This window comes from Antennarius striatus, chromosome 1 (assembly GCF_040054535.1).
Source record: "Antennarius striatus isolate MH-2024 chromosome 1, ASM4005453v1, whole genome shotgun sequence".
Lineage (NCBI taxonomy): Eukaryota > Metazoa > Chordata > Actinopteri > Lophiiformes > Antennariidae > Antennarius > Antennarius striatus.
Genome location: NC_090776.1, coordinates 27,348,289 through 27,373,943, shown reverse-complemented (window position 1 = coordinate 27,373,943; position 25,655 = coordinate 27,348,289). Strand labels below are relative to the sequence as shown.

The following is a 25,655-nucleotide window of genomic DNA, read 5'->3' as shown; positions in this document are numbered from 1 at the left end:
TTCTGACTGGGTTGTTCAACATGATCTTCGATAGCGAGAAGATGAGGAATGGAGGAGAAGTGTGCTGGTGCCCATTTTTAAGAACAAGGGAGATGTGCAGAGTTGTGGCAACTACAGAGGAATAAAGCTGATGAGCCATACAATGAAGTTATGGGAAAGAGTAATTGAAGCACAACTAAGGGCAGAAGTGAATATTTGTGAGCAGCAGTATGGTTTAATGCCAAAAAAAGAGTCCTACAGATGCAGTATTTGCTTTGAAGATGTTAATGGAGAAGTAAAGAGAAGGCCAGAGGGACCTGCATTGTTTTTTTGTAGATCTGGAGAAAGCTTATGACAGAGTGCCCATAGAGGAACTGTGGTATTGTATGAGGAAGTCTGGAGTAGCACAGAACTATGTTAGAGCGGTGCAGGACATGTATGAGGACTGTAAGACAGTGGTGAGGTCTGCTGTAGGTGTGACAGAGGAGTTCAAGGTGGAGGCAATGTGCAAGTGTATTCAGCTTTGTAAAAGGTGATTTTATCAAAGAAGAGTCCCTCCAATAATTCAAAAAAAGTAAGGGGAGTCGGCCAGCGAGAGAAGACTACATTTAGTGATAAAGTTTAAGCTAAAGTACAGGTAGCTCATGAAGGTCCCATAGCCTCCCTGATAAACCAGTAATAAATGTGAGTACATGGTCTTCAAGTGTGTGTAGAAGAAATTCTTTATTATCATAGTTTATATATTTCATACTTCTTTATAGATAGTTGTCACTCACGTTCAATAAGACATTATTATTGTATACAGCATTTTTGTAAACATAATCCATGAAATCCAGGGTACATGGTTTCACCTACGTGACAAAACCCAGGGTTACACTGAAGTATATTTTCTCTAAATAGTTAATTTGAGCTATACATCAAACACCATGTTATGACTGAATACATTTACGTTTAAAATACTTTACATTCACGTTCTGTTATAAACTGTTTGATAAATACAAGATTAGATATAACAAAAGAATATACTTCTCAAATTTTTATATCTTATCTGTTCCACATGTAGTTTTTATATTTGTGGCTTTATTCCTTTCAACAAGGGCCTGTTTTGTTTTAAGGTTAAAATTCAACTAAAAGAAACAAAATAACATACTGAAAACTAAAGTAACATAATGGCACACTTCTATAGTGATGAAAGAATGAAATATCATGGGATATGAGTCAAAATAAAACATAGGAGTTGATATCATGCATCTAACATAAATATTCAATGTCATGAAAGAGGTATTTGACTATTTAACGGTCATTCCTCTGTATAGCTGTATGGTTTGCAACTAAATCCTTACACACACACACACACACACACACACGCAAACACCCATTGTCGTTCAGTCTTCTCTTTTTGGAGGAAAAGTAACAGACATTCCTCAGAAGTAAAATAAAATAAAAATAGTAGTAATAATAATATAATAAGAATAATAACAGTTATCACAGCCATTTTATTTGTGTGATTATTCACCTCCAGTATGCAGCCAAGCAATAACAAGTTTTATGTGTGTTCAAATCGTTCAACTAGTAAGGAAAGCTATTTTTATGAAGTACATGTCAGGCAACATGAGTGCATAAAGTTTGTCTATCTTGTACATAAATTAAAAATATTTGACATGAGTAAGAAATGAGCACTTAATATGGGGTTTTTCAGAATGTTGTGTGGGGGTACTGAGCATACAGGCTGATACTGATAGACAGCTGCAATGTCTGGGTAGAGATACAGAGTTGAAAGATGAGCTCTGTGTGCATTTTTTAAACTTATGGCAGTAAATATGGATTTATCTTCACTCACTCCTCCACCTACTGCATATATAGTGTACTATAGTAGGTCTCTGTCCATGTCGTCTGCTTCTTAAAGGGGAAATCTACTTTAGTTCACATACAAAACAAATATGGAAGGAGGGGGGAAATTAACAGAAAATTAACAGTTTGAGCTTCATGGTGAGCGCTAAGATTTGTCAGACGCTGAACAGACCTACACAGATAAACACAAACACACACACACACACACACACACACAACTGATGCACAGTAAGCTGCTGCTTTGGACAAACAAATCCTAAAATGAAACATATAAAAATAATATAAAGAAACACAAGTGATTCAGTGGAAAATCACACAAGGCAAAATTTTGCTTTGCTTTTTGCGTTTCAACTATCTTTGCATTCATTTAAATCTTTGGAGTGATGCATGCATTATTCCCTTTCCTTTAGCAGTTGGTGACACTGATCATTGCACCAGGTCTGCTTTCTCTTTGCTAAGGAGCTTAACTGTGAAGCCCTCCTGACTTTCAGCCTGAATAACAAAGGACGCGCTAAAATCAAGACGTTACCTTTCACAAACTGTGGTTTGATTTAGTCGGTTCCTGAGTCAATGCAGTTTCTTATATTTCTGTAAAGACTATTAGAAACATAGAGTGTCTCAGCTGATAAGGCACTGACATGGATAAGCAACTCTGCCAACATAACATCAAGAACAAAGACTTTCATTATCAACAAAATAAGAAGTAATCGCAGTTCTTGAAGAAGCTGAGATAACTGGATCCCTGATAATACTGTAATGCACAGGGAGATAGGATTGTTTGGGTGTCAATTTTAGTTGCTGTCCCTTCTAGGATATCAAAATTACATCACAAATTATTCAAACAAACTGAGAAAACTCAACATGATTCATTTAAGTATCAAAACTATTGTGATCCCATGCGTAGTTAACAGTACATTTTCTCCATGGGATACAGATGATACAGGCCGAAGCTGTAGAACGGGATCAAAATGCTAAAAGGCATGACTTTGGAATCAAAGTGTTTGAGGCTACTTGAAAATAAAGGCCTTGGCTAGTAAAAGCACATCAAAGAGGGGAGGCAGCTGTAACAGGTTGCGTCCTGTTGCTCTCCTGCTTGTCTGACCGCTACTGGCACACAGGAACGCCAAACACCAGTTGTGAGGGTAGATGAGAGACTTGTGGGAGTATGTCATCAGATGGCCAACCAATGGCTGAGCTGGAAAACAAAAGACAGACTCAGGTCAGGTTTGTGACTTTGTATGAAATTGTATGAATGAATGTATTGTCCTACATTCTTAATGTCTGGTTAGAATTTTCTGTTCTTTGTTTCTCTTCAAATTCTTCACTTTGTTACATAGTCATTAGTCGATGTACAGCCAATGCACGCACAATGTAGCCTTTAGTCGGTTCAACTCAAAACATTTAGAGAGAAGCTAAAATGTGTCCTTACTTTAAACTGTCGTACTTTCCCTTCAGCAACCAAATGATGTTCATACTCAGGAGTGATGCAATACCCTATCCGCTGCAAAACAAATAATTACAAGAAATCACTTTCAACACTTCTCAAACAGCATGTGTCATCCTTAAAAGACTTACATGCTGAAAAACATTTGCCATTAAATTATCTCTGTATTTCCTGTAACTTTAATGGACTTTCCAGTTGTAGTTTTAGAGATGTCATAAAGGTCAAGCACTTGAAATGTAAGAAGGAATGCAATTAAATAAAACACAAGCCATCTGGGGGATAGCCATTATGAATTAATTTTTGACAATGTATTCCAACACTTTTGGACACCCATGAGGAATCCTTGTCAACCTCAGAGATGTTCATTATGTCTGTTTTGTGGAGACATAAACAACACAATATTATGTCCAAGTTTTCACAAAGAATTGTCAATCTTGAGTGCCAATGGGAAATGCCAACGTGGATTGAGAATTGTTATAGGAGAGTAAAACTGACACTGACTGACTGTTGAGTGATGAAAATAGCTTTCTGAGGCATTTGATGGTTGCTGTCAAACTCTCAACAGTCTGAAGTAATCATTTCATGTGTTGTCAGTAGTAAAGTCATTGAGACTCAGATGAAAGAGGAACTAATGGCATTCCTTCTAGTCACAATCGTACCATTTACCAGAGCTCACGTTTGACTTCTGTCATTCAATGTCAACTCCCGCTGTGCAGGACATCCTGTTTGTTTTGCATCATGTAGTCGAATAGGCATCCCACCAAGTGCATGCGTCATAAGTGCTGTTGCCAAATTCTAAGCTTATTTTGTGTGATTCTCAATCAAAATAAATTTTGATGTTCAATTAAGGCCTGGATTACAATCCTGCCATTGTTTGGAGGATTGGACCCTGACTAGTCTCCAGTCCTCAAGCCAAGTCCTAGCTGACTGAGTTACTGTCACCTAATCCCAGTACATTGCATTTCAGTAACCGTCAACAAAATGTTCTATCTGCTCTGATGAGGACTACTACTCCTATTACTACCACTACAAAAGAAACAGAAAGAAAAGGCACTTTTAGCATGCTTTATACCTTGTAGCCTCCAAAAGAGCAGTTGTTATGGCATAAAACCTAATATCTTAGGTCTATCCACTACACTTAGGTCTATATGCAAACCAATTATGACCTTAAAAATCATCATGGATTTGGAGAAATGTGACACCCCTAGTCATAAGAGATTATTTTTACTTACTTCATCTTACTTTCATCTTTATCATTCTTAAGAGCTACTTCACAAGTCTACTACTTTTATAAAGCAGATTGCAATAACTTTTAGTCTCAGAATGACATGCATGTTTTGACACTAACCTCTTTAAATGTTCCTTGTATGCTGAAGAATTTATACATGGCATAGAAAGGGACAAACAGCATGGAGGACATGGCGACACCCCAGCCAACTACGTTAGCCCAGTAAGGGAAGTTGTAGTCATCATACTTCAGGCTCGACGATGTCAGAGTACTGGCAACTACCACAAACTGTCATGGAGAGATGAGGAAAAAGGAAAAAAGATAATCCAATGCATAAGGATCTACATTTATTTATTTACTAAGGGTGTTGTTTATGTTTAAAATCACCTCATTAAGATAACAATGGTGGGATATAATTGGTAGGTTGGCTGTCTGGATTTACTTCATGAAAGCAGCGAATGTAACCATGTGCCTTTTCTGCATGTGGGCTCATAAGCTACCTGTTTTACACACTTATTTCAATGATGAACTCACCAGGCGGTGCACTGAGGTTCCAATTAACCTCCCTGATCCTACATTCCTTCTGAGTACAAACCAGAAGCGCCACTGCTAGTTAGTGAATATAGGGTACTGTGGTGGTTGACTACTTTTCCCAGTGTGTCTACTGTCATTAGCTTATCCTGGTATTGATTATAACATTGATACAACTTGTATTCTGCATTGAAACTAACATGAGTTAATCAGCAGTCTACAATACAACTACCGTATCTTCTTTTGCTGGATTGAAGGAGAATATCCACCATTAAAATAGGATGACCGGTTAATGAAAGTCAAGGATGATGCACTACCCGGGAGCAGAAAAATCAGCTACAACTCAGCAAAGGTTGTCTCTTTTCTCTCTTACCAGCAGAAAAACTGGGCTGACAAATTTCCAACACAGCCTCCAGTAGAGACCTGGCTTAAAGCCCATCATTTGCTGGATATCTTCACTGAAGCGGTCCACACCTGGAGTGAGCATGAAAAGTTTCAAAGCAATTACTCTTAGTCTCTAACAATACAGATTCATCAATACATTTAAGTAATGATGTAAATGACAATGTAACATTTTCATCTAGTTGTTACCAGGTGTTGATAACAAGCTGCTCTGGCTGCACATTTTTTCCTCTTGAAAAGGGTTTTCTTTCCCATCTAAACTTTTACCCTGTATGTTCATCCTCGTTTTTTCTGACGGTTACCAGAGAGGCCAGGCCTTGTGATTAGTTATAGACTACTGTGTTATCCAGCATAAATCTTTGAGTTTTTTTGTTTTGTTTTGTTTGTTTTTTATGTAGTTTCGGTATTTTTTCTACAATCACAGGTGGAAATGGTAGTGTATATACGTCAATGCTATCTTGATAATTTCTTGTTGACATCATTTTGTGGAGTAAGAGAATGTGTTCAAAATGACAAAAAGCAAAAACAAACCAACTGGTGATTCGTACCATAAAACCATGATACTCCAATGGCTTCGATCAGCACGCCAAATAATATTGCAGTCCCTGCTGCATACTTATCTAAAAGTGTCAATACATAGATTCCACCCTAGAGGGAGAAAAGAAAGAGAAAGTTTAATGTGTTTCCGCTGGTTGAATAAATGAAGCGGTCATGCCTGATTATCTAGGTTCCAGTTTAAAAGAATTTAAAAAGTACTCAATACACCTCCGGCTTCCAACTTTCTGTTTAGGAAAACACTTCTGAAAGTTGTCAGTAGCCGTCGCATATTCATAAGTACTAATGTAATATTGTCTTAAATGAAAGCAGAAAAGACAGATGACTTAATAGAAAAAAAAAAGTACACTTATCAACATTTGCGTCTGAGCAAATGAAATTCTCAAGGATGATGGAAGATTTCATATGTATGAGAGGTTTTGTACAATTAAATTTCAGATTTGTGTTAAGACTGGTGTTAAGATGCATACAGTACCTTGTTCCAGGGATCTAGGGTATGTTAGACATCATTCAATTTCTATTCAGCATATTAATTTGATCATGTGAAGGAATCACGTGAATCACTTGTAGTTCTGTTCTGTTTCTGTAATTGATAGACTTATATCTTTGGTCCTGATACCACATGGATCAATAAGATTAAGGAGCAGTTTCTTCTAAGATAACCCTGTAGTTGGTTATTCATTTTGTTAACTGAACATAATCCAATTATTTTTATAATAATGTACTATAATATGTTCTTTAAAACTTCTAATGAAGATCTGATGATCTTTAAATGCTAACACTCACAGGTAGCTGTCAATTAACACAGCTTTTACCAAGTTTTCTTGCATTTTTCACTGGTGTGACACAAACAAAATTTAAAAAAAATAGTACGTCAGAAAAGCAAGTGTGAGATTTACAAGTAGTCAGTGTACACGTAAAATTTGTTACTGACATTTGTGATGCAGAGGAGGGCAAAAAGAAAAGTTAAAAGGGCAGTGGCAAACGTGAAGATCTTCCTGTTTCTCTTGAGGATTTTAAAATCATCGGTCAGGCCAGTGATGACTGCCTCCATGCCGCCCATCTGGTGGATACAAACACAGAAACAGACATGCCACTTAGAAACATGCATTTTCCTCCATTTTTTTAAAGATAAGGTGTAGTTATGTGAGATCGCTTCAGACATTCAGTTTAAACAAGAAGGTTTGCAGCTATGCTTACATATGCTAATATGCTAAGTATGACTTTCATTGCTATTTGCAATCACATCATATGTCTGTTACAGCATAAGCTGGTTCCTCTCCAAGGAACCATCACCTTATTGTGGTGGAGAGGTTTGTGTGCCCTAAGGATCCTGGGAGCTATGTTGTCAGGAGTCTTGTACTCCTGGTAGGGTCACCCAAGGCAAACAGGTCTCAGGTGAAGGGCCAAACAAAGAACGGTTCCAACAGATCCCATGAAAAACTGAAAAGGGAAAAATGTGACCCTGCCCAGAGGAAGCCTGTGGCCCACGTCTGGAGCCTGGCCTGGACGGAGGGCCTGTCAGTGAGCACCTGGTGGCCAGGTCTGCCGCGGGGCCCAGCCGGGCTCAGCCCGAAAAGGCAACATGGACTCTTCCCACCCCTGTGGAACCACCACCTGCAGGGCAGACCGATGGGGTCGGGTGCACTGCTGTATGGGTGGCAGTGCCGACAGGAGGTCACGACGGACCAGACCCGGGCGGCAGAAGCTGGCTTTAGGGACGTGGAATGTCATCTCACTGGCGGGGAAGGAGCTAGAGCTTGCGTTGCAAGCGGAGCGTTACCATTTGGATCTGGTGGGTCTTGCCTCCACTAATAGCCTTGGTTCTGGATCCAAACTCCTGGATAGGGGTTGGACCTTGTTCTACTCCGGAGTTGCGTCAGGCATGAGGCGCAGGGCGGGTGTGGGGATACTCACAAGCCCCCGGCTGAGCGCCGCTGTGTTGGAGTTTACCCCAGTGGATGAGAGGGTCGCCTCTCTACGCCTTAAAGCTGTGGGAGGGAAAACTCTGAATGTTATTTGTGCATACGCACCAAATATCAGTTCAGAGTATTCGGCCATCTTGGGGTCCCTAAATGGGGTCCTTGATGGGATCCCTGCAGAGAACTTGATCGTTCTTCTGGTGGACGTCAATGCACACGTCGGCAATGATGGAGACACTTGGAGGGGCGTGATTGGGAGGACTGGCCGAGCGGTGTTATGTTGTTGAACTTCTGTGCTAGTCACGGATTGTTCATAACCAACACCATGTTCTAACACAAGGATGCTCATAAATGTACCTGGTACCAGAGCACCCTGGGTCGGAGATCAATGACTGATCTTGTGACGTATCATCTGACCTTCGACTGTGTGTTTTGGACACTCGGGTGGAGAGAGGAGCAGAGCTGTCAACTGATCACCACCTGTTGGTGAGTTGAGTCCATTGGCAGAGGAAACTTTTGGATAGAACTGGTAAGCCCAAACGAGTTGTGGGGGTGAACTGGGAACGTCTGGGGGAGGACTCGGTCCACGAGGCCTTCAATTCACACCTCCGTAGGAGCTTCTCGTGCATCCCTGTGGAGGCTGGGGACATTGAACCTGGATGGTCAATGTTCAAAGCTTCCATTGCTGAATCTGCAGCTGAGAGCTGTGGTCTCAAGGTCTTGGGTGCCTCGAACACCGTGGTGGACCCCGGTGGTCAGGGAAGCCGTCCGACTGAAGAAGGAGGCCTTCAGGGGCATGTTGTCCCTGGGGACTCCTGAAGCAGTTGCAGGGTACCGATGGGCCAAAAGGACTGCAGCCTCGGCTCTGATGGAGGCAAAACAGAGGGTGTGGGAGGAGTTCGGAGAGGCCATGGAGAAGGACTATCGGAAGGCACCAAAGTTGTTCTGGAGGACTGTCCGACACCTCAGGAGGGGGAAACAGGGGACCATCCAAGCTGCATACGGCAAGGATGGGACAACGTTGACCTCGAGGAGGTTGTCGGTCGGTGGAAGGAACACTTTGAGGAACTCCTGAATCAAACTACCCCAACTGACCCATCCTCTGTTGCAGAGTTAGAGCTGCAGGATGATGGGGGATCATAGTCAATCTCTTGGGGCGAAGTCACCGAGGTAGTTAAACAACTTCACGGATTCTGGATAAGCGGTGGAAGATGGATGGATGGATGGATGGAAGCTGGTTGAAAGGCATTGTGGGAAGTGAAGGCATTGTTTCAACCAGCCTATATTTAGTGTCTTAAGGTGTCACTGATAGATGTCTAATTAAAAATCTGTTTCAACTTCAGAGGAGAGCTTCTGTTACAAAGTGTGATTCAAACAACACTGAGATGTTGTTTAAATTACAGTACTTTGTTTACATTACTTCACTGTTATTACTTGCTACTCTGCAATTCACCCCATCAGTCCACAAAATGATATTGTTTTAAAGGTTTACATATTACAGAGAAATCAGTTCAAGATAATGTTAATACACTCTGCATTGAACACTTGACTCAAGCGAATGAAAAGAGCTCAGTTGGAATATCAGTTGGGACTCACTGCACTGTCAATCCCAAGAGTCAGCAACATGATGAAGAACACGATGGCCCAAAATGTTGAGCCAGGCAATGTAGAAATTGCCTCAGGGTAGATGATGAACACCAATCCAGCCCCTGTTGAAAAACATACAGAGGCATGCAAAAGCGGAGATAATGGCTCATATGGTACACACAATTTTTGTGATATGTAGTGAATATAATGTATGATAATATATACTATAATGCTTGTGAAATACTTTCTCACAATAACTGGTAATGTCATAACTTTCCATACACCAATCGCACAAAACTATTTTTGTTCAGATTTAAATTTTCTTGATATAATATTATTTAAAAATAAAAGTAGTTATTACATTTTCATTTCAAAATACAGCCAGTCTATCCTCACACCAAGATCTTCAATGATAGTGCAGTGTAAGACATTTTTGTAGCCTTACCCTCTGTTGCCACATCTTCTATTCTCACCCCGTGTTTGTAAGCCATGTAACCAAGCACAGAAAAGATGGCGAAGCCTGAGAAAAAACTAGTGACGCAGTTCACAGAGCTGGTCAGGAGAGCATCCCTAGAAACACAAAACAAGCATCAAAGATTTAACAGGGAAACTCGTCAACAATCCGCCCATGAACACCCATGGGATTTGTTTTATTTTTCAAAAGGGAAGCCGGAGGAGTCAAGTCATTAGCAGCAAAACATTTAAAGTCATGCTTTTTGTGGTCTCTTTGAAGAGTTCCAAGAGTTGATCTTGAGCCAAACATTGTTTCAGAGGAAATATTCAGGTTAATGAGAGGCTTTTGTTCTTTACTCCTGTTGGTGGTTCGATCAATAATTAGTTTGGTCTGAACAGTCTGAACAGCTTTAAATCAACTTGGGCTACATATTGGTCTGAGGGAGCAAATCCTCCATGAAGTATTTCCTTCCCACTGTCTTTGACTATTATTAACTATTATTACCCATTATTAATAATTGTATTTCATTATTATCAATGACTATTACTAACTTTTCTTTTTTAGTTTTTACTTAATCTTACCCGTTTGTCTGTACGCACAGAAAGAGCCCACTTACATAATTTGGGGGGAAAAAATATAAAAGCAAAATAAATATTTACAATTGAAATACAATTTCCTTGTTTTCTACTACTCCCATTCTGTCAGGGGTGTGATGGAGGACTATGTGATGACTGCTTAATTGTACACAACCCTCTGCAAGCTTCCTCCATTTGTGTGCTTATTCAAACAAAAGTGTTTAGTTCTTCTGTTGAAATCACCCGTTCTACCACGGGGCTGGTTTTCACACAGTTCAGTTCCTATACAGTGACCTGTAGCATTATACTGAGTTACCCAAGTTATCATCCTATTTTTTTCAGAACCTACTTGTTTTCAAACTAGTAGTACTACAGCAGTGATTTCTTAACCGTCGTACAAACTGTGTGTATGTCAAGAAAATTTGACTTTGTTGCAATAGTTCATTTCTAATTGTGAAATGTCCACAGTAAAAGCTCTTACCTGTAACAGTTGTTGTCAAATTTATTATAACTGGCAAAAGCAATGAGCACCCCAAATCCTGCTCCTAGTGAGTAGAATATCTGGGTCGCAGCATCAATCCATACCTATGGCAACAATAAAAGAAAACAATTAAGCTCAACTAGATTCTTCAAGGCTAAAATTCTACATATTGAAAAGTCTTATTGGGATATCAAGAGCAAAAAAAAGTAATTTTACACTTTACGTCTAACTTTACGCTTTGAAATTAAGCTTAAATTATCTTGGAAAGCCATAAATGCAATTGAACATTTTCCGAACCCTTACATATCAACTAGTAAAGTCTATCTGAAGAATGCACACATAGGGAATCAGCACCAGGAATATGGTTCTGAACTTTTAGTCACGCCACATAAAAGCTTACTGTGTGGCAATGTGGAAAGATATACGGAATGTTTAAATTAGTTGATAAGATTACATGATTATTTCCACCAATGAATAGAAACCTAGATGTCCAAAAAAATTACAAAAGCAACAACTGAAGCCTCTATGCTCAAGTCTCTTTTCTGTTTTCAATATTGATTTCATATCAACCAGTTGCAAACTTCCTGAACACCCCTGGATGGGTTTTGACCAGCATGTATTGACTCTAACCTCCAGATTGTTGAGCCGCTGGAAGTCGATGTGGAGGTAAGCTCTGATGCCATCCATTGCTCCCGGAAGAGTTATGCCTCGGATTAACAACACAAAAAGAACCACATACGGCATGGTTGCAGTGATGTACACTACCTGAAAAAACAACAACAACACAAAAAACAGGAATAAAGGGCTAAAAATGTACAACAATGACTATCTCTTCTTTAAACTAAAACATAATGTGTGACTTTGTGTATTACTAAAAAAGGAAATATATCAACACCAATGTCTTAAAACTATGCAAGGTTCATTTGTAAGAAACTGTCACTGCAATTTGACGATCCAGGGGTGTACCTTTCCTGACGACTTGACACCTTTCCACAGGCTGAAGTACAGTATGAAGACCACAACGACTAGACACAAGGTCAGTTCCCAGCGAGGCATGCCCAAGTCATGAATACCTCTACTTTCATGGAGATGTAGCACACCACGCCTGCATAAAGACATACATGCACAAAAGAAAAATACATATCATGTTATGAATATATAAGACACTACAGACAGTCCTCACTCAGGGCGCCACCATATCCGACTATTGTACTGCAGTTCCCCTTTCTGCCACAACCCCTGCCAAGCAGCACCACTGCTTTTGAGCATCTCCAACGCTCATCTCTGCCTGTTGCGCTTTTTTGCTGTTGCTTCTGTGAGCATCACAGTGCGTCATGGCTTGGATACTTTACTGTTTATTATGGATGATAAAGCAAAAGCTGATAAAGATAATTGTTGTGGCCACCATCTCTCTGATGACAACTCTTCTTCTCACGGACAATAACCCCCCACCCCACCCCACACACACACACACACACACACACACACACTCTAAAGCGCTCTAAAGATGTCACATGCTACATTCTACGTTCTACAGTACCGTACAGTGGATCGTCAAAATAAACAGCTGACTGGCTGTTTTGGTTGGATGCACTTCAAAAATCTGAATCCTTAAAATGGTCAAGAGTTGCTCAAAGTGTTATTTTCTTCTTGTTCTTCTTAAGGACTAAATTATGAAGATAATTATGATTGTAATTATGATTTTTATAGGAAAGTTATTATTATTTAAAGTTTGGAGGAGAGCTGAACACTTAAAGTACTAACATATTAACACTGCCCTCTATTGGCATAATATTCGTGCAAGATAAACATGAAAAGAAGCAAAATTGCAACAATTAGAATAGCTATATAAGGAATCATTAACAAATAATTCATAAATAAATGTCAGGGTTTTTTTTGCCTGCATTCTGAATGCACTCGCACTAATACTTCTTCCCTCCCCAAAATATGGGTTTTCAAACAAAGTCAAAGTCATGTTTTCTATATACTTGTATAATCTCAAATACATTCATTCATTCATTTTTTATAACCGCTTCACCCGCTTGCTCGCGGGGAGTTGGAGCCTTTCCCAGCTGGCTTGGGGCGTGAGGCGGGGCAAACTTGGCATGAAGAGGGGTTACTTTTGTGTTAATTTAATTTTTTTAAAGTGCCACATACTGCATGTGTATAATACACAAGTTTAGCCTATAAAATGAATGTCAGTAGTTGTACTATGAAGCTGCAGTTAGAATGTTTTAAATATTTTGATATATTTACAGAGTTAAAGCTGACTTATTGATACCATATATCTTGTTTGTTATACCTTCCAGAAAGTTAATTGGTTTTTAAAGTTGTTTTGAAAATCAAGCATTTAAGAAAATATCTTCTGTAATTACAATCTTCTTATCACCTTCAATTGGTGGGGGCAGCAGTGGGTAGCGCTGCCGCCGCACAGTGAGGCGGCTCCAGGTTCGTGCCCCGCTCTGTACGGAGTCTGCATGTTCTCCCTGTGTCTGCGTAGACTCTCTCCGGGCTGTCCAGCTTCGTCCCACCTCCCAAAACTTGCATGTTAGGTTAGTTGACCGCAGGTGTGAGTGTGTGCGTGTGTGTTTGTCTGTGTCTCTGTGTGGCTCCGCGGCGCACTGGCATCACACCCTGAGTTTCCCCCAACTTCACACCCCAAGCCCACTGGGATAGTCTCCTACTCCCCGTGACCCGAGACAAGGGATAGAGCAGTGAGAGAAAATGGAAATATAATAGTTTTGGTGGTGGGAGGCCCCATTTGGAGTCAATCCAAGGATCTCCTTGCTGTGAGGTAACACTACCCACTGCGACTCAGTGCTGCCCCTCATAATGAGCTAAAACAAATACATGAATTTTGCGCTTTAGATTTCTGGTATGGGTTTGTGTGTGGGGGGTTTTTTCTTTCTTTTTTTTTTTTTCGTTTCAGACAAGGGATCCTGCTTTTTTTTTATACTTCCTGTATCCATTTACACACATCACTGACCTGGCTTACAATAAATTACAAGGAGCAAAAGTTTACAGTGTGTGAACTGAATTTGTTAAAAATCTGGAACTATACATATGTATTTCGATATGATATTATATGTTTTTTTGTTATTTATTGTACAGTAACATGATACTATGTGTTTTTAATGGTTTTCAAGTGATTTTAAAAGTCAAATACTTTCAAATACTGGTGGACAGACGTGAAGTCAAGTTAAATGATGGAAATAATTTTGTGTTATTTTTCCTGTCTCATTCCATTTTCAGTAGTCATGATCTGCTGAAAGGAAAATGTTGATCGAAAATTATGAGCATCGTCATTTACGCATCATTGTTGCTGCAGTCAGCAACAGGTTATCCACTAATTCATACATCCATTTTCTTGTCACGATTGTGATCATCTTGTCTACAGTCGCTTATCCCCGGCTCACGTGGATAGTGATAGTTGAATTAGATAGTGAACTTATTTATACAAACCTCAGTGTTCGCATTAGCGTACGTCCTTGTGTCTTTGACGCACATTTTTTGACAGGGACGCAGGCTTTACATGCTTACAATAAAAAAATCGATACTACCTTTTTCCCCTATATAATGTTGGGAAAAATGCACTTCCACTCAACAAAAATATTCACAATTTATCCATTTCTCCACATTATGTTTTGATCAGGCGCGAGTTTCTTGTCACAAGGCTCACCTGCATGATTCAGCCTTATTAAAATCAACCAAACGGCAACAGGACATCTGTTCATTTTATACGCTGCGGTGAGAGGGCGAGGTCTTACATTATTACCATGCCTCCGTAAAAGATGCAAAAGTTGGAGAAAAACCAAGTGGAAACGAGTGCTTTCTTGAATTAAAACATAAAGACGCAGAAGAAGCCAAGCAAAAACCACCAAAAATCCAAACATTTGTAGCGTAATGGATGTGATTGTTTCCATGGCCGAGGCACAGCTAAATGTCAGCACCCAAGACAAAACGATGAAAAGTTTCTCAACACACAAATTACAAAAAAATGTGTGTGGAGAAGGCTCTGTCAGCTTGGTGCAGTGTCCACAGGAGAATAGTTTATATATCTTTTTTTTCTTTTTACTTAAGCAGTTATGATGTCAACACTCAATCCCTGCATACAGCTTCTACCGTATATTCTGTTATTGCTTTCGGGATGCATAAACGTCAAAATTTTTTGAAGTGCATCCCAGGGATGCACTACTATCTTGAGGTAAAATGAACTCTGTAACCTGATTTAAAAACAAAACAAAAAAGAAAGCCATGCACATTGAAATATCTGCAGATATTAATCTGAAGAGAACCAGAGGACCTGGGAAACTCCAAGTATTTTCTTATCTTTGGATTTTGAATGCTGATAAATCCAATGCTATGCAGTCTTTAGGGAGCCAGGGCATGGTGTGGGTCTAATTTAATTTTGGGGAGAGTGTGTGTGTATGTGTGCGTAGCTGTAGTAAAATCCACAACATCTGGATTTAAAGTCTATAATCTGACTAGAACACATTTTTATTGGTATGGTGTTGTAATGCCACAACACCTACTAGCTCACTGGGTAGATGTAGATTGATAATGTTCTGCTTTTAAATACACACTACAGTATTGATCTTAGTCATTTAGTGCACCTATTCTAAACATTTACTGTTCTCATCATTCAGCAAGCTGCTTATACCACTAAGCAAACATTCTGCAATCCCACTAACAGGCTTCTATTTCTAGAGGCTGACACAGTTTTGTGTGAACCCTCTTAGTGTCCGTTACAGGATGGAACACGGGGTATGTTCAAATATGCAAACTAAGGAAGGACTAAATGCACAAATATTGAAACATTGATGCCTTTATGGGGTCTATGACCTATAATGTCAGAGTCATGTGATTTATTATCATGAAGAGAATATATTTGACTTTGTTTATTTTTTGATTAATTTGGTCTATGAAAAAAAGTTCGGATTGACACTGTGGCAATGAATTGAGTTTGTAAAGAATCGTCACGCTTTTGGATCTGGGCATGTTTGCTCCCAAGCAATAAACAAAATGTAATTGACCTGCCCCCTATCTCTGTCTATAGGCAGCACCACTCACAACTTGACAGAGGTGTGGAAGCTTTTTAGTTTTGAACTTTCATTTATCAGAGCCAAGGTTTGGAAACAAAACTCAGTTCTGAATTAGAACTGAATACTAGGGATGAGCAAGTACACCGCTATCTCTAAATGATCTGTGTCCGTATCTGTACTTGGAATGGCCGGGACTTAATCCGGAAGTGGATGTGGTTTGATCAGAAATAGGTGTGGCTTAAATCGGTACAAGCAGGGGTCCCTGACCCCTGGGCCACGGACAGGTACCAGGTCGCGGGAAATTAGGTACCAGGCGACACAGGACGTTTGACTATCTTTTTTTTATTGATTATCAGTCTAAAGATGTTTTATTTTGAAAAATGACGTTTGTGCGGAATGACGCACACGAATACATGGGTCTGTGTTTCTTGGCAGGTCACGCGACAGGTTACCAGCCATTACCCCTAAATTAAGCGCCCACAACTGCGCCATTGTTCTGGATTAAAGTCAAGGCAGATTATCCTGAGATCACCCAAAACGTATCAAAAACCCTGCTTCCATTTCCAACCTCCTGTCTTCGTGAAGACAGGAAAACCGAACTGTGGAGTAGACCGGACGTCCAGAACACATTTCAGGTGTCATTGTCTGCCATTACCCCTAGATCTGCGGTCCCCAACCACTAATTTTCATTATCGAGCAAATGAAGACCGGTCCGTGAAACCGGTCTGTGGCACAAAAAAGGTTGGGGTTATGGTTATGAGGATTCCTCAGCACGAGCACGACTTTTGACGAGTTTAAGTCGTATCATTGCTTGTACTGGTCAAAAATGCTTTATCCGTACCAGATACTCATCTGAAACAAGTACCCTGCTCAACCCTACTGGATACAAAATGCCAAGTAATGTGCACTTGTAACAGAAGGATCTGCAGATCAGTTGCTCAGCCAGGATGATGCGTGGATATAATGATACCTCTGTTATGCATCTATGCAGTGACATGTCCATTGGTAGCATGGATGGCAAACATTTACAACATTTCACAACAATGTGAAAGATTCACTGTAGTGAAGTGTCAAATAATAGCTTAAGTATTAAAGAGTCTGTACTGTAATCAAGTTTGACCATCACCTCATCTTTGAGTCTGAAACCAAACCACACTGTTCATTTTAGACACTTAATTCCGCGACTGGATTTTTTTTTATCATTACCCACAGCTGATGACCATAGATAAGGACTGGAAAACGCAACTGTTGATCCACTGGTGAAGTGAAAACTTTGCCTTCTAACTCAGCTCTCTATTCACCAAAATCCTCTCCCACCTGTATCACCACCGGGAGGACACCAATGTCCCTGTCTGTTTTACACTACATTTTCACATTACAAGTGAACATGACACCAAGGTAATTATTGTCTTCCTTAAGAAGCAACAACTAAACACAAGACATTTGGCAGAGAATAGCGGCTTCAGATTTATTGCTACTGACTTTTGTGCCGACAACTAACCAGACTACAAATAGTTCCAATGTACGCAATGGGGTAACAAAGCCAATAGAGACAGCTCATCAATAGAAAAAAGGAGTAACTTAAACATATATCGCTGTGCTGACAATCCATGACAACCACAAAAGTAAAGGTCAACTTTAGATAAGACAGATCTTTCTTCCTAAACACACATTCGAGAATCATTTCTCGGACTCTATCAGCAGACTGCACAAAGTTCTCTCTGATGCTGTTTGGTGCTCATACACACAGGCAATATTTGGAGTCTAATCAATTAATTAATATGTAGTAATGTGAAGATGAGATTCTCATTGTGTATGTCCAAGAAATACACTGAATATTAAGTGCTATTGTCTTCACTTTGCTTTTATTTATTTATGCTCAGCAATACATTGCGTGTTGCTGGCAGCGCTGAAGATGCTCAGATAAGCCTACAGTGAAAAAAAAAATCCTACCCCAAGTGGACAATTTCATTATGTATGATTATAAATTACCCAAATAATGACTGATAAAGAATGATGCATACTATTTAAAGTCTTTGCTCAGTGAGCCTGACCTCTACTAACTATCAAACCACAGGAGTTCAGATGTAATTAAATGAAATGCTATTCTATTTTACAACAATTACACTGATGGGTCTAGCAGTCAACTGTTTTGTACTCATTATGTATGAGGACGGTAGGAATGAGCATGTTTTGTGGATCTAGAAGATTACAAGAGGCAAGGCGAGAGATTTGTTGACTCAGCTGGCCACAATCTTGCATGCTGTGTCTTGGCATTGATCCTGTGCTCAAAGTTAGCAGCAAGCAGTGATATTTATTGCACCCGTCAGAGCCTCTCGTCAAGCGAGGTATCCGATAGTTGTCAATGCTTCTAAATGCATCTACGGTCAAAATACCAGCATTATGGCATATTTACTGCCTTGTGATATGAAGTACCGTTTTTTTAAAAAAAAAACGTTGCATCACTTTCTGGATGTCTGTAGTAATTCACAAGATTGGATGTTTCACATCATTTCTGGCATCATGATACTAGCAAAAAAAGTGTGATTTTTATATCAATTTTGAGGGTTCCTGGAAGTTGAAAGCTATCCGGGGTCAGTAAACTTTTACCACCTTAATGAGGTGCTTTGATGCATGGCCAGTTTACTCTTCACTTCATGCTTAGCATGTGCCCCTTGTACTGTCCGAGTCACTTCACAGACTTCCTCCCAGCTGCTCAGTCGGTCTTCACAGAAGCTAAGGAAGAACTGGCTGTCCTTGAAGTATAAACAGAGAGAGATTTTTTATAGACTTCAAAGAGTGGATTTGAACTTTTTGTATACATTTTATTGTACTAACAGATATGGCTGGGTAATATGGAGAATCAAGTTTCAGTGACTGGTCTTCATTTCATGGATAGTGGCACCATTGGTGTGTTGAATAGTAACGTACATTTAGATGCATTTTAGATTCTCATCTTGCTGATTTTTAGTCATGATTTTTTTTCTATCTTCAGTTGATTCGTACCACTGCAAAGCACAGCCCTCCATGATATCACATGTTTCCACTATGTCACATTAGTATTTTCTACAGGTCATTCTGTATTAGAAGGTATTAGTGCCTCACTGTAAGTAATCATCATAGTAACAGTACAAACCTACTGTGATGCCACCTTCAAAGTGTCACGCTCCTCTCATCCACCTCTTGTGATCCTCTCATCAGCTATCAAAGACAGGAGAGGTACACATGTACCAAGTATCTGTGTACCTCTACCAAGTGGGAAAAAACCTCAAAATGGCAAGTAGAGGGAAGCAATAGTGGAAACATAGCTCACTGCATCAGTCTCAGCAGTTATCAGCCACCACCACCACTTCATGGACTCCATGGACTCCATGGAAGAATATATTTTTCTGCTGCTCAGAGCAAATATTCCTGCTGAGTTTAATCACCACAGATGTTCTGAGGAAAATCAATGATCAAATTTCAAATATATATATAAAAAAAGAATAAATAAAACAATGACTCAGATAAACAAACCCCTTTGAAAATATAATATATCAATTACTTGAAAAGATTTTACGCATGATCAATAAAATGTCCCTTTGTTTACCGTGCTGCATTATATTTTAAGTATTTCAATTGTACTTTTAATAGTTTTTCAGGAAAATAATAAAACATTTTCAGTCTAAAGTTTGGCTCCTAATAGCGTGGAACAAATGGAACAAAAGTTGGATGTACAAACAGTTAGAAGACTCAGACATCACTCTTAAACAAATAAACAAACAAACACAGACAAACAAATACGAAGGCATAAAATCCAGGTGATACGACCCACTCCACCACGCGCTCTACCACTGAGCCACTACCGCCCCAAATTAACTATTCTTTACAACATAAAGATTTACAAAGTTTACCATTTAGAAGAGTCCGTATGAAACTAAACATCCCAAAGTAGACAGGAAACAAAAAAAAAGCGAACGTGACTTTCTTATTTAGTAAAAATGTTTTAAAACAACTGGATAGCATATATCTATGTATGTACCAGCTCAACATTTTTTTTAATAACATCTGTAGTTTCAGCCCTCATTCCTTTAAAAACAGCATTGTTAGGGAGGATTGCAAGAAACAGCAGAAATCTCACAAGCGTGATTGTGGGTTATCTGATCTGTATTTCATTGGTACTGGAATTATGAATAGTTGTGATGTACAGGATATTATGTTCTCATTGAAATACTAGAAAGTCAGGTTACCATGACATAGTTCTGATGTATTTTTAAAGTTGCGTGTAATATAATTCATTCCATGATCAAGTTGGTGATCATCTGATAAAATAAAGCATTCTGAAATTTCAGATTGACTCACTCATAGTACTCTGCTGCCGGGGTGATCTTGTACTTGGCATAAGTTGTTCCATTTCCCAGTGTGGTTCCATTAATGGCTTTTGGGTGGGTGCAATTTGGACTGTTCCAGCTGTTTCCACATTTGAGCCACGGCAGCTCGCTGGTCATGGAGGAGAAAAGGTAGTATAGGGACCAGGCAATGATGACGTTGTAGTAGAACCCAACATACAGGGCTATGATGATCACTGTGTAGCCCACACCTGAAGAACACAAAGTTAGCGAGGAAGAACAAACTGTTAGTTTCTCTGCTCATGCTGTGATAGCATGTTCAAAGTTGTAGAGGAACAACAGCCCAGTGCAAATTCACTCAATCCAAACAGCTGTTGATCCAAAACACTTTGTATTAATGCATTCCAAATCTCAAACATCACATATGTTGCAGTTGTGATATTGAATACATATATTTATTTGAGCAACTGTTACAAAACCAGACAAAAAAAAAAGAGTCATAAAACAGTTATACTTCATACTAGAGGGAACCCGTGGATAAAACAATAATTTCAGGCTTTGCTTGTTTTCTTTTTTTTTCTTCGCCGTCACAAGAAAAACAAACCCTTGTGTGCGACGAAGCCATCACGACTACGTGTGTGTTGGACGAACGAACGCGAAGACGAAGGCCGCTTTGACGTTACGGTCCGGCCATTCTGGGTAAACGCCGACTTCATGAGTTCAGTCCTGGTGAACGAAGCATTGAGGCTCCACACACGATAACGTGAGGTCCGTCACAATCAAAGAATATAAGCCGAAATGTTTGACGAAGCCAAAACGGCTCCGTAAGTGAGAGACATGGACAAATGTGAAGACCGGAGCGAACTCGGCTAGCGGCCCGAACTTCCGGGTAGACGGCGAAAGCGTGACACCGTGAGGTTTTCAAGTGAGCTTATTCAAATATATAGGTGGGGAGATAACTGTTTAGTTATACTAAATTATTCTTGACACTTATGAACTCTTGGAATTGGGGGGAGAGGAGGGCATGTGCAAAGGGGTGAAATGAGAGAGCAAAGCACTGAAGATAAGCTAAAAAAAAACGAGCATGGCTGATCTGTAAGTTGCACAGTCTAAGAGGTTTTGGAAAGGCTTTGGAAACACACATGCGTGCATACTTGTACATTCTGGCATCTGTATGTGTGTGTGTGTGTGTGTGTGTGTGTGTGTGTGTGTGTGTGTGTATGTGTGTGTGTGTGCATGTGTGCGTGAGTGTGTGTGAAATAAAGTTCACCTTTGAAGATAGGGCATATTTTCCAAACTGTGGCCGCCCCTTCCCTGTTATACTGGCCCAATGCAAGTTCCATGTAGAACAATGGCATCCCCGCAATGACCAAGAAAAGAATGTAGGGGATCAAAAAAGCACCTGAAAAAGAAAAAAAATCAAATTTCATGCTCAATATTTTTAAATGCCTTTCAGCAACAAATACATCATAATATTAGTGCAGGAAGTGTCACAACTGTATTTTCATCCTGTGCCTCACATCCAACAACAAGAAAAGGACCTCTAATAATAGAGCTGTACATTCTGCTGAGTACCAATATGATTGACAGGCTATAGTGATGGAGTTGACCCTTTGGGGCACTGAGCACAGCATGTTGATTCTCAAAATGTGAATGTACACATAGACAAACAGAGGACAGGTCACACCTTCTGGTGAACACTCTGTTGTCGCGGATGACACAGGTATACAACCATGTGTTTAAAGCAATCCTTTGTTGATTCAGAAGCACACACACACTGTACTTTCTGTCACAACACTGGTTTCAATAGTTTTGAAAACAGTGCAAGTCGGCAATCTGTTTATTCAGGCTTATTGAGTGAGCCTAAGTTCAAATTTTTAGTTAAGTCTGGGAAATAGCCTTGTAGTATGTTTAAAACCGGATAGAGACGGCTTTCATACAGTTTGTATGAAGACCATAACTTATCCAGCTATATGAACTACTTAGGGTCAGGTTTAGAAATATGGTTTGTTTTAACAAAAGGTACTTTGTTCTTCATGTGAAAACATTTTTCTGAATTATTTTGAAGGCTATCGGCACTTTAAAGCAAAAGCTATTGTAAACCCCCCATTTGGAAAGTCAAGACCGTTTTCTGAAAAATAAATAAATAAATAAATAAATAAAGTAATTTGGATTAAAAACCAGGTTAGAAACAATCAGCTGTTAATGATTGAACTACTCAATACATTTTCCACTCCCCCACTTTGACAGTTGCGAGAGTAGCTGTTTTTATGTTTAAAGATGTGCTGAGTAAGCAATGAGTCCAGAGTCCTTCTATTTCTGATTCTAATTTTTGTATATTTAGATTCATTTTATCAATTATTTGGACTTCAAAATCTACCAGTATATATATATATATATATATATATATATATATATATATATATATATATATATATATATATATATATATATATATATATATCACGAATAGGAAAAATGACGGGAAACATTCCCGCCAGTTACAATTAAATTGAGTGGTAGTGGGTCTATTTAACACCCAATTAAATTCACTTAAATTAAAGTAACGTGACAAAAAGTGACAATGCTGTAATCAAAATGAACACTTTAATATTAGTTGAGAGATGAATTGAGCAAAACATTTTTAAAAAGCTAAGGTTTTTAGTGACCTCTCCAACATTTTAAGGCATCTGTGTGCATGCGTTATGAGAAATACTCTCTACTCACCTCCTCCGTTCTTGTAGCACAGATAAGGAAATCTCCATACGTTGGCCAGATCCACCGCGAAACCAATGACGGACAGCAGGAAGTCTATTTTCTTTCCCCAAGTTTCTCGAGCGTCCTCGGATCCGGGGAAGCCCCCGCGGTGGCCAGGAGTGGGAATGATAGCGGAATTGGTGTACTGGACTCCATTCTGATCTTTCACCAGTATCAGTTCAACCTCTTTTTTCTCCAAGTTGCACTGTTTCAGCGGCGCCACTGACGAGAGTTTGTTTTCTGGCATAACTTGGATATTCATCTTCTCTGGTGCGCACTGTGCCCGAGTTGGCCCGGTGTTCTCACGGCCCCCTGCGGAGTCTGACAGAACTGATGGTCTGAGTCGGTGCACTTAGATAAGGACGGCTGTCCCGGTGACAGAAAACGGACAAGGGAGTGTTGTCCGCCGAAGCTACAGGTGACACCTCTGCGCACATGGACTGTAGAGGAGGGAAGAGAGGTAGAGAGTTGGTGAGGTGTGGCGAATCTGCGTGTTTCACTTACGCACAAGGAGATATACGGGTTATTACTGTGAAACAGGAGGAGATGTTATTCCCTCTATAACTGACAGACAAATATATCTGTGCTATAAACAATAAAACATTGTGACTGCAGTTTGCTGCAAAGCAAAAGCAGGCATCGAATGAGAGAACGACGATCCGTCACCGCGTCACCGTGCGCTCTAACAGTTGCGCGCTAAAGGTGTATTGATTAAAGTACAGTCAAAAACGACAACTCACAAGGATAATGTAAAAGATGGATTGCGGCTTGAATTAGTTACCCTTACTAAAGCAATTTAAAGGAGTTTCAGCTGGAAGACTTTCCTCCGTAGGCCTGCTTGATGAAGTTAGGGACACCTCTCCATGACCCGGTGCTGCTGTTGACCAGACGCATCTGAGGGATGGCTGGTCATTTCTAAAGGAACTATAAGACTCGCCCTCTCCAGCAATGACGATGTAAAATGTGAGCATCGGTTTCCTCTCTCTCTTCCACGTGATATTTTATAATTGAACAGTTTCTCTCGCTTGTCATGATTGGTTTTTTGTTTTTTTTTGTTTTTTTCAGGGCTCAAGTTCTCATAAACTTGACCATCTGCTTCATCTGCTAATCATACAGCAGCAGTGGTTTTAACATTGACCCATCATGTCATTATAAATCACATTTTCTTAAAAAAACAAAACCTCAATGCGAACTTTTGAAAGCTATGTGCGTGTTTCCTGCGTTTGATTTCAACTTGGAGGACAGGATAAGTCATAAAAGGTGTCTTTCCTTCGCAGACGGGCACTCAGATGTAACATTTTACAAGTGATATGGGATCTCTTTGACTCCCTCTCAATATAAGCACTGTACTTTGATTTCACATACAAAAACTTTTTTAATGTTTTGATCTGGAGTTTATCTGTTTCTTCTCTGTTCTAAACAGATTGAATTACAGTTTTCTAAGAAGCCGTAAAAGCACTGTGTTCCATGTGTAATTTAATTCTACAGCAGCTTTTGCCAGTGGCAATGATTTCTATTAGATATGGTTGATCAGTTCATCCCATTAAAGTCAATGAATGTCCTTTTTGCTCTCCACTTCTCGTTTTATAAAACCCTAACAGGGCTGGTTTGGGGCATTTTGTTTAGAGAGATTGAATAACTGCAGTGATCATAAAGCAAAGGAACAGGTAACAAGAACGGATATTGTGTTATTACTGTTGTTTTTGCCTCAATTAGTTCTGTTGTTTGTTTGTTTGTTTTTACACTTTGTTTTGTATGGTCAGTTATGCTAAGAAAACGCTTTGTGTTGATTTCATAGTGAATAACGGGGAGTGTATTTCTAAATGTTAATTTATTAAATGTCTATTAAAAGAAAATCAATCAAGCTCACGGATAAAAATTGCATATTGTGGGTATAACAATGAACTGAACCTGCAGTCTTCACCATTGTCCTCTACTCAAGGTGTTTACAGTATAACTGCTTAAGGCAAAATTATCTAATCCATCACCTTTTACTTTGATCATCCAGAACTCCTGCCTGTGGCTTTAAAGTCGGTCTCTTCGATGTTGACCTGCAGATGAGATGTTAATGAAACGAGACATAGTGTGACCCTTGTGGTTTAACCTCTGCTTTTGGTTAGGGTCACAGAAAAGATCTTCCCTTCTGTTCCTATCTGTCCTTTTACCTTTGTGCTTACTTGTGCAAGCATCCACTGCTGTTTTGCGTCACCTCATAAACTAAAGCCAGCTAAACGCATAATGGCTTCGGTCCCCCATCTACAAACACGCACGCACACGCACACACACACACATGCCTCATCTGAGTATTTAGTCAACATAGGTGACCTCTGCCATTGTGTCAGTCCTACATCTTTAAAAAATGCCTTAACTTTATTCTAAAAGTAAGAATACCTTAGACTTAGAGTGAACTCTAAATTTAGAATTTTTTCACATAAATACTTGTAAAAAGTCATGTCCTGACATTGAAAGCAACTTCTTGTTTAGTCCTTCAAAAACTTAAAGTAGGTCATTACCACATT

At 39.6% G+C, this 25,655-nt stretch overlaps 1 protein-coding gene across 3 annotated transcripts; it reads right to left on the bottom strand.

Annotated features, from left to right (window-relative positions):
* Positions 1-689: 689 nt before the first annotated feature.
* slc6a2 (solute carrier family 6 member 2) lies at positions 690-24,021 on the bottom strand. Of its 3 annotated transcripts, none has more exons than XM_068343723.1 (15): positions 23,924-24,021; positions 23,107-23,576; positions 21,650-21,781; positions 20,393-20,630; positions 11,976-12,114; positions 11,640-11,774; positions 11,010-11,113; positions 9,945-10,069; positions 9,509-9,621; positions 6,925-7,053; positions 5,984-6,083; positions 5,407-5,507; positions 4,623-4,790; positions 3,260-3,331; positions 690-3,025 (listed from the first exon to the last, which is right to left on the bottom strand). In XM_068343723.1, exons 2-15 carry the CDS (start codon positions 23,396-23,398, stop codon positions 3,002-3,004), a joined length of 1,872 nt encoding a protein of 623 aa, XP_068199824.1. In that variant the 5' UTR covers positions 23,399-23,576; positions 23,924-24,021; the 3' UTR covers positions 690-3,001. The 3 variants fall into 3 exon arrangements, with proteins under 3 accessions (XP_068199824.1, XP_068199734.1, XP_068199913.1); XM_068343633.1 differs by having other exon boundaries at positions 23,877-24,016; XM_068343812.1 differs by having other exon boundaries at positions 23,918-24,000.
* Positions 24,022-25,655: the final 1,634 nt, after the last annotated feature.